At 51.2% G+C, this 9372-nt stretch overlaps 1 protein-coding gene across 1 annotated transcript; it reads left to right on the top strand.

The window, feature by feature from the left end:
• Window positions 1–305: 305 nt before the first annotated feature.
• Window positions 306–1776, top strand: Tmem158 (transmembrane protein 158). Its single transcript, XM_051203000.1, has one exon. The coding sequence runs from the start codon at window positions 445–447 to the stop codon at window positions 1303–1305; it is 861 nt and encodes a 286-aa protein (XP_051058957.1). The 5' UTR covers window positions 306–444; the 3' UTR covers window positions 1306–1776.
• The last annotated feature ends 7596 nt before the right edge of the window (window positions 1777–9372 follow it).

Below are 9372 nucleotides of genomic sequence, written 5' to 3'. Positions count from 1 at the left end.
TCCTCGGTGTGACAAAGCGACTGTCTTGGCCTCCAAACGCGTTCTCGGCTTCCCGCCCCCGGGGCTCCCCTCGCTCCGCCCCCACGCACCGCTATGTCCCTCAGGTCTCCAGTTCCCGCCCCTGCGTGGGGAGCCCCGCCCTTCCCAAGTCCCCGCACCCGGAGAGCCGGGGGCGGGGCGCTCGGAAGGCGGAGCCGAGCAGGGGAATCCTCTCCCGGTTCGCTGCGGGCACGCAGAGCCACCCGCCTGTCCAAGTGGCCCTGCTCGGGGGGCGGCGGAACCTCGACGGGCCGAGCCTGCGGAGGCCCCCGTGGCCGCTGAGCCGGTATCGCCCAGACACGCGGGCAGCGACCGGCCTCGGCCCCGCGGTTCCCTCGCCCGACAGTCGCCCGCACGCCATGCAGCCGCCGCCCGCCCCGCGCGCGTAGGCGCCCGCCACAGGCCATGCTGCCCCTGCTCGCCGCGCTGCTGGCCGCCGCCTGCCCGCTGCCGCCGGCGCACGGCGGGGCCACGGATGCGCCCGGCCTTCCCGGGACACCCCCAAACGCCTCGTCCAACGCGTCCTTCACCGGGGAACCCGCTGCCCCGCGCCTGCTGGCCTCGGCGGCACCCGCGCCCCCGGAGCGCACGGGCCCAGAAGAGGCTCCGGCAGCGCCCTGCAACATCAGCGTGCAACGGCAGATGCTGAGCTCGCTGCTCGTGCGCTGGGGCCGCCCGCGGGGCTTGCAGTGCGACCTGCTGCTCTTCTCTACCAACGCGCACGGCCGCGCCTTCTTCGCCGCCGCCTTCCACCGCGTCGGGCCGCCGCTGCTCATCGAGCATCTGGGGCTGGCGGCCGGCGGCGCGCAGCAGGACCTGCGCTTGTGCGTGGGCTGCGGCTGGGTGCGTGGCCGCCTGCGGGCTCCAGCCGGGGCTCCCACCGCGCTGCCTGCCTACCCCGCGGCTGAACCCGGGCCGCTTTGGCTGCAGGGCGAGCCTCGTCATTTCTGCTGCCTGGACTTCAGCCTGGAGGAGCTGCAGGGCGAGCCGGGCTGGCGGCTGAACCGCAAGCCCATCGAGTCAACGCTGGTGGCCTGCTTCATGACCCTGGTCATCGTGGTGTGGAGCGTGGCCGCCCTCATCTGGCCAGTGCCCATCATTGCCGGCTTTCTGCCCAACGGCATGGAGCAGCGCCGGACCACCGCCGGCGCCCCCGCGGCCGCTCCCGCCGCCGTACCCGCAGGGACCACTGCCGCCGCCGCCGCCGCCGCCGCTGCTGCAGCTGCCGCCGCCGCGGCCGTCACCTCGGGGGTGGCCCCCAAGTGACCCCCGCTGCCCCGCGTCCGCGCTGTGTACGCTCTCGCACGCGTCTTCCTCGCGGGAGATGTTGCAAGTGCGCTTCGTGCTGTCCTTAGTGTCCGTCCTTTTCCCGGGAGGGGACCGCGGAGAGGCCCCAGCGAGGTGGGAAAGCGAGGTTTGTGCTGCGCTTCTGGTTTGGAAAAGCAGAGGCAAGCTCTCAGACTGAAGGGTGGGATCCACGCGTGGCTCGAGGACACAAGGGAAACGGGTTCTTTCCCTGCGGCACCCCTTCCCTGCGCCCACATGCCCCTTATTCATGGCAGAAAGTGACCCGATCCTGTGTGTTTGTTTTATATATTTAATAACTGTTTTAAATGAAAGTTTTAGTAAAAAAAAATCAAAACAAAAAGATTGAACTGTTATCGCTGTAGTAACACAAGCTCTTTGTATCTGAACATAGTTGTACTTGAAGCTTCTTGTTTTGTTTGCTTTTCATTTTAAAAAAGGGTGGGGGGAGGGCAAGGGAAGGATTTGACACGGATTTATTGTTTAAAAAAAAAAAGAACTTTATGAATCTTTTCCAAGTCGATCTATTCAGTGACATGGCCTGGTGGGCGTTTCTTCTTGTATTAATGTGATTTTTCTGGCTTTTAATACAGACATTTTCCTCCAGAAATGTGTGTGTTTCCTTTATTTGCTTCTGGAAAGAGGATCCAAGATGCAAGTGAAATAGCAAAGAAATTCCTAAGGAGAGACGCCATCTGTCTCCCTGGCTGGGACAGGTGAACTCACTTTTCAGAATGGTTCCAGTGGGAATTTCCTCACAGCTCACTGACCCCCAAAACACCCACCTTCCTAGGTCACAGAGGCTCCCAGCACTTGGCATAGTTAGTTTTTACTTAATGTCCAGGAAAATAAATAGTAATGTGAGCCACCTGGCTTTCATAGAGCCACCTCAGTGGGTGTGGTGTATATGAGCGTGTCCGTGTGTGTGTGTGTGTGTGTGTGTGTGTGCGTGTGTGTGTGCGCCCACAAATGCACTCCTGCGTGCACTTGTGGGTAGGAGTCAATGTCAGGCGTCTCCACTTATTTTTTATGTTAGTCTCTCACTGAACAGGGAGCTGGCAGATTCAGCTAGATTGGCTGGCTGGCAAACCCTGGGATTCCCTGTCACCATCTCCCCAGTACTGAGATCATGGTTTTTCACCTGGGTGCTGGGGATCTGAACTCTAGCAGACTCTTAACTGAGCCATCTTCCCAGCCCTGGAAATGGCTGGTTGTAAGACGTGTAGATAGCATTTTGGTTACTTAACTTAAGCAGGTTGCATGTTTCAAATGCTAGTATCAAATTCTGAGATGTTTTAAGGTTTTTGTTAAAATAGTAACCATAGAGTTTCTTCCCTCCTTTTTTTTTCCTGTGGCAGTTTCAGATTCTTTACATTTTCAGCAGAGCAAAGGTCCTTAAGCAGCTAATATAAAAGAAAATGTAACAAGATGTTAAGACAGCTGTGATATTTCACACCTATAACCCCAGCACTTGGGAGTCTGACACAGCTAAGGCTAGCCTGGGTTACATAATGAGACCCCGTCCAAAATAAATACATAAATAAATAAACTTGCTTTCCCTTGCTCCATTTTGAAATATTGAACTTGTTCTATGGGTCTCACAATGTGGTCCCTGGGCCAACAATTTCAGCATTAACTGGAGATGGCCCATTTAAGGCCACAAAACCAGGAACCCGGTAAGGTGAAGCTCCCTAAGATGCCAAATGCACTTCAAGTTTGTGTTGTGCTGTGTTTGCAGAAGGGGATCTTCACCTGCATGTCATCTCTGTCATCTTGAGATCGCCATCGGTTGGGTAAGATGCTTTCTCTCTGGGGAATCTAAGAGGCTGCCCCTCTGGCTCCTTGAGGGTCAGAGATGTCTCTGGCACAAGTCAGGCCCCGAGGGTAGAGAGGAATCTCCTGGTCTGAACACTGAAGGCCATCAGTGGCCACTGCAATGCACATCTGCCCAGAGCACTGAGAATCTTTATAAGACACAAAACCAGATCTGGTAACTAGCAGGAAACAACAATAATTACTACTCTTGATCAGTTTTAATATTGTAGTACTTATAATTCCGTGGGGCAGTGTGGTGATATTTTGTTTATGATATAGCAAATAAAGCTTGCCTGAAGATCAGAAATGCAAAGCAGCCAACCACTAGAAAGTTCTTACTGTTACCAACGCTGGGGCAATCCTGTCCTCAAGGTAAATGCAGACTGAGTGCACTTCTGCCTCCACCCATTTATATTCCTCTCTAGTGCTGGGATTAAAGATGTGCACCACCACCATCCAGCTTCTATGGCTAAATTATCAATGGACTAAATATTGCTAACTGTGGTTCTTGCTTGATAGCTGTTTGGTCATATATAATTCTACTATGTTAAAGTTAAAACGTTTCTTTTTGTTTAGAAAGAAAAGAGGAGATGGTGTGGGATGTCCTTCTGTACATATGTTTCTCTTATTGGTTGATGAATAAAACACTGGCCAATAGCTAGTAAAGGAAGGAAGATAGGCGGGGCTAGAAGACAAGGACGATTCTGGGAAAGGTAGGCAGAGAGGGACTGCAGGAGATGTCACGTAGCTGCCAAAGGAGAAACATGTCCGGACATTCTCCAGTAAGCCAAGACCACGTATAAATAAATAGATCAATAGTAATGGATTGGTAATTAAGACAAGAGGTAGCCAATAAGAAGCCTTAGTCATCGGCCAACAGTTTAATAATTAATATAGCATCTCTGTGTGTTTATTTGGGGCCAAATTGGCTGCAGAACCAGGCTGGAAAGAAGCAGCAACGCTAAATAGTGTGGCTGCTGGAATTAAAGATGTGTATAACCACTGCCTGGCCTGTATGGCTGGCAAGTGTGGCTAGCTTTGCACTCTGATCTTCAGGCAAGCTTTGTTAGATCATAAACAAAATACCACCACAGAACAGAGATGGAAAGGAAGGACAGATTTAAAAAGCAAGACAGATTTTAAAAAAAAAAAAAAAAAAAAAAAACAGAGAAAACAGCCTGGGTAAAGGCCTTGAAGCTAGAGTTCACTCCATGTATTCCCAGAACAGCAAGGAAGCCTGCATACCTACAACTGAGCAGGAAAGTGACAGAAGTAAAAAAACAAACAAAAAAACAAAAAAACCACATGACCAGGAACCCATTAACAGCCTATAGCTCAGGCCAAGTTCGTAACCAGTAGACAGATCCATGTTTGGTATAGTACACACACACACACACACACACACACACACACACACACACACACACACCCCCCCCCCAGGTAAAAACTAAAAATCAGAGAACTTTAACATCTCACACAGCTACAAAAGACAGAACTCAGATGAAACCCAGGACTTCTAGCTCCTTGGTGTATTTTGCGTTACTGGCAACTTCCTTCCCTAGCAGAATCCAGAGCTAGCCACTCAAAGTCTGCTCTTTTGTTGACCTATCCCAACTGAGATAATCTCAGTTCCCAGCACCCATGTTGGGTGGCTCACACCTCTGACATACTCTTCCAGCTTCCCCAAGGGCTCCCACAAATGTGGTGTACTCACATACACAAATAAATGTCTACAGTATTAACAGTTGAGGCTGGAGAAACGGCTCAGAAATGAGGAGCACGTGAAGCTTTCCAGTTCAGATCTTCACAGCCTCCTGGGCACAGCTCCGGTTGCCAGTGATATAGTTAGGGCCTCAGAATAAACCACTGCTGTGCCCATCCATAGGCCACTACATGGTTCTCTGTATTTACCGCCAGAGCCACACAGGCCCCGGGTTGGCAGCACTGGTCTCCTCAGACATGGAGACCCAGCCCTTTACCTCCTGGTCCTGGATCCTCAAGACTGATTCCCCACAGCATTTCCATGGAGACTGCCCAGAGACTGGACTAAGCCCTTCCACTCCTCCCCTTTCATAGGTGCCTCCCTGACAAGCTTCCTGCATGCCGATCTCTGTCTTCAGCCTGCTTCTAAAATCCAGCTTCAGGTGACACTTAGCTTCTTCATGACACGTAGGCCTCATCTACCTGTGTTGTAATCAGGCACCCTTGGTTACTTTTCTCATGGCTGTGACTGACAGATCTGCTGCTGCTACTCCATCCTCTCCAGGGCTCTCCCCTCCAGACAGGCCTTTTTCTGATGGGTACCTGCTTCTCAGCATATGCTTTCTCCCAATCAGCAGCTCTGAATTCCTTCTGTCTGTGGAGGGTAGCAGGGAAAGCCTTGTGATGAGTGCTATATAAAGATTTATTCTGGACAGGCAGTGGTGGCGCATGCCTTTATCCCAGCATTCTGGAGGCAGAGGCAGGTGGAGCTCTGTGAGTTCAAGGACAGCCTGGTCTACAGAGCTAGTTCCAGGGCAGCCATGGCTATTCAGAGAAACCCTGTCTCAAAAGAGGTGGGGGGGGGGAATTATTATTGCTTATTTTTTTTTAGTCCAGACCTCTCTATTGGTTAATTTTCTTAACACTCAGGGAAATACAATCAGATTTATTTTAGCTTATCAGGGGACTTCAGTCCATCATGATAGGGATAGTCATTGCCAGCAGCTCTGTGGTGGCTACTCGTGTTACATCAGGCAGGACGCAGATATAGAAAGGAACCATTGTAGTTGGATGCTCTCTGCCCCACCCGGTCCCCCAGAACTGGTTTCTCTCCAGCCTGCTTGGTCCCAGGAGCCACTTATTAAATAATTACTCTGAGGCTTAAAATTAATTGCAATTGATTGGCCAATGGCTTAGGCATATTGCTGACTAGCTCTCACAATTAAATTAACCCATTTCTATTATACTATGTTTTACCACAATGCTCGCGGCTTGTTGCTACACATCTCGCTTCCCCGGCAGCTACATGGCGTCTCTCTGACTCTCCCTTCTTTCTCTCTGCAATTTTGTTTGGACTTCCTGCCTAGCTATATTCTGTCTGGCCATTGGTCAAAAGAGCTTTATTCATTGGCCAATAAAAGCAAGACATATTCACAGCATACAGAAGGACATCCCATATCAAAACATAACAGGGCTGTATTTTCATACTCTCAGAGCCTCTGTCAGACAGATTCCACCTCCATAACTCCCCTCAAACAGCACCACTGGCTGGGGACTAAGCATTCAAACACTTAAGTTTGGGTAAGAGAGTGGGGTCAGGCATTTTACATTCAACCCACAACAATCTCTAAGTAACCCAAACTGGCCTGGGATTCACTCTACAGCCCAGATCAACCTAGAACTCCAGTCTTAGCCTCCAGAGCACTGGAATTACAGGCATGTGCCATCACAATTGTAAATGTCCTATGCCTGATGCGGAGGTCAGGCATCCGCCTCAAAGGGTACTGAAAGACCCAGGGGAAATGAAAGGGAAGAGAATGAAGCATCTTCCAAATCCTACATCACACCAAACCCGAGTGAAGCCCCCACCACCCAGCCCCACCAGAAGCTTTCTCTTGTGAGGTTCCAGATGAGGCTGATAAGGAACAGAACACAAACTCTAGAGAATGAACAGCATGATTCACCTCCCCAACTAATAATCACGGAGAAGCTTGTATTGTCTGTTTATCTGATGCCGTGGGTATGAAAATGAATTCTGAGTCACAATACACAGGAGGGACATTGCATCCAAAGACCTGCCTCTGCTCCATCTCGCTGGGTAAAAGCAGTGGTCCTGGGACCCAGCTGTTGGGGTGGGTGCTGCAGGTGGGGCACCCGGAAACTCACCTACAATAGGAGTGAGGCCAGGCCAGACTTGGGGGTTACCAAGGTTGGGGCCCGTTATAGGTTCAAGGTCTTCGCCACAATCCAAGTGTCATCTGTGAAAGACCCTTACTTAGCTTCAGTCCCTTAGACTTAGAACATGAAAAGGAGTGCCCTACATATAGAACAAGTCAGTCAGGAAAGGGGAGTGAGGGAAACGGCCCTGCAGAGATGGTGTGAATCAGAGCTGTCTCCCGCTACCGTAGAGCCTAGCCGGAGCATGGGTGGTATCACGTTGTCACACTGTCTTGCTGTGAAGCCTTTTGTATTGTCGTTGGCCTCACCACTGTAGGGCCCTGCTCTCCAGGGAAGGGGGCACCTGAGGGCTGCTGGCACCCTATCCTCTATGGCAGGTCCTCACAGCACTCACTACAGCCTCCTATTGCTCTTGTATGCTGTTTCTATCAGGACTGGGTAGGAACATGAGCAGTGATGCTAAAAGGTTGAAGTATCATCTCCCCTTCCATCCAGTTGCCAGCCTCGGGTGGCTGTAGACTTGCTCTGGGGTCCTACACTGAGATTCAGCTGAGCCTGTCATACCAGCTGTCCCCAGTGATGTCAGAAGCCCCTGTAATTCATTCGCCTCCAGGAAAAGCCCAGGCTCCTGCATCTGCCTTGCTGTTCATGAGCCGAGGGCAAATTGCTCCTTCACGATTCTCCACAAAAGGAGAGCCACATACATCTTGAGACAGTACCTACACCTCTCCATACTCTTTTAGGACCACGGATGCTGTTCATGGATGGCCATGCAGAAAGATGACCTGCCACCAAGAAGTGTGTGTAGAGCTCCCACCTGGGGAGCGGAAAGGCTCTGGAGACAGGGTGGTGATGGTTCCATGGCATTGTTGGAAAGTAATTAATGTCACCAAATTGTGTGTGTGTGTGTGTGTGTGTGTGTGTGTGTGTGTGTGCGCGCGCGCGCGCTAAAGAGCTAAGTAAAAGGGCTGGAGAGACGGCTCAATGTTTAAGGGTGCACACTTGCCTTCTAGGGATCTGGGTTTTGTTTCCCAGTAACCACGTTGAGTTTGATGAACGCCCAAGCTCCCAGCCTTAAAGTAAGGAAGCGGTGAGAGGGAATGGGCACACTAGCCCCTAGGACAACACTTGCTGAATTGCCCTATGTTATCTCCCCCACCCCGTCTCCCATCCCTCTTCTTAAGAGGGCTTCCCCAGGGATCGCTTCTTCCATCTGAATTTCTGAGGGGTCTTCTTTCAGGACCCCAAACTCACACCGTGTAGAAACTCGTTTATTCTTCGTACAAGGATGTAGAAACGTACATTTAGAGACATTTAGAAACATGTTTAAGGCTAGGCAAGCCCTAGAGAGCAGCACTGGAATTCTGACATCTGGTTGCCCAGCCCCGGGAAAGATAGGAAATGTCGCTTTCTTGCTTTGCCAGAACTTCTGAAGCAGAGATCCCTGACTTCTTTGCCGGCTAACAGGAATGTGTGGCATGAAAGCCAAACTACAAAACCTACAGGGTTCTACCACCAGGTGGTGCCGTTCTAAGAGGGTCAGGCTGCCCTCACCCCAGTTCTGCAGTCTGTCCATGGCAACTGCTTGGAAGAATGGGCCAAAGTGTGGGCCTCATGCCCTGTGCCTTCTCCAGTTCCGGGAGGGTGGGGGAGGAAGGACGCCAACTGTGCTGTTGACACTGTGCTCGCCTGTCTCTCACTGGGCCCTAGACCTCCCTGATTAGACTAGGGGCCCCACCATTGAACATCAGGGAGTCTCCTGGCTCTACCTCCCCGGTGCTGGGTGGGACTAAAGGCATGCACCACCACTGCCGCGGTCACCACCACCACCACCTACGTCCCCACCTCCCAACCCACCCACGTTTTAGGTGCTGACTTACTGATTTGAATATGAGAGGTCTAAATTTCTTCCATTTTACAACTGGATCTAGGTGTCAGTTTTGTTTTGTTTTTAAGTTTTAATTATGAGTTCCTTTATTCTCTTAGTTATCCTAAAAGTATTTTTTACAATATTTTTTATTAATTTATTTCTTACAAAGTGAAAGGATAAGACCCTCATCCAGCCCCCTGCTTTGGCGGCCATGACGGGATGCAGAAGAGACCCCGCAAGACATAAATCTCTGACTCAGCACATGGTGCTTAGTTTCCTGCCTTCTGACCTTGCAGGACCTCCTACTCAGATACCCTCCATGTGGCAAGGAACCAGTCAGAAGTTAGCTGGCTGGTGGGCTCTGGACATGCTCTACAGTAAAAGTGGCATAACAGTGATGTGCAGAGCATAGCAACCACCCTGGGAGGGCCCATAGGCCATAGCAACCAGTTGACCAATCAACA

Source organism: Phodopus roborovskii, unplaced genomic scaffold, assembly GCF_943737965.1.
Source record: "Phodopus roborovskii unplaced genomic scaffold, PHOROB, whole genome shotgun sequence".
Classification (NCBI taxonomy): domain Eukaryota; kingdom Metazoa; phylum Chordata; class Mammalia; order Rodentia; family Cricetidae; genus Phodopus; species Phodopus roborovskii.
Note: the sequence above shows the minus strand (reverse complement) of the source record. Positions and strands in the feature narration are given on the sequence as shown.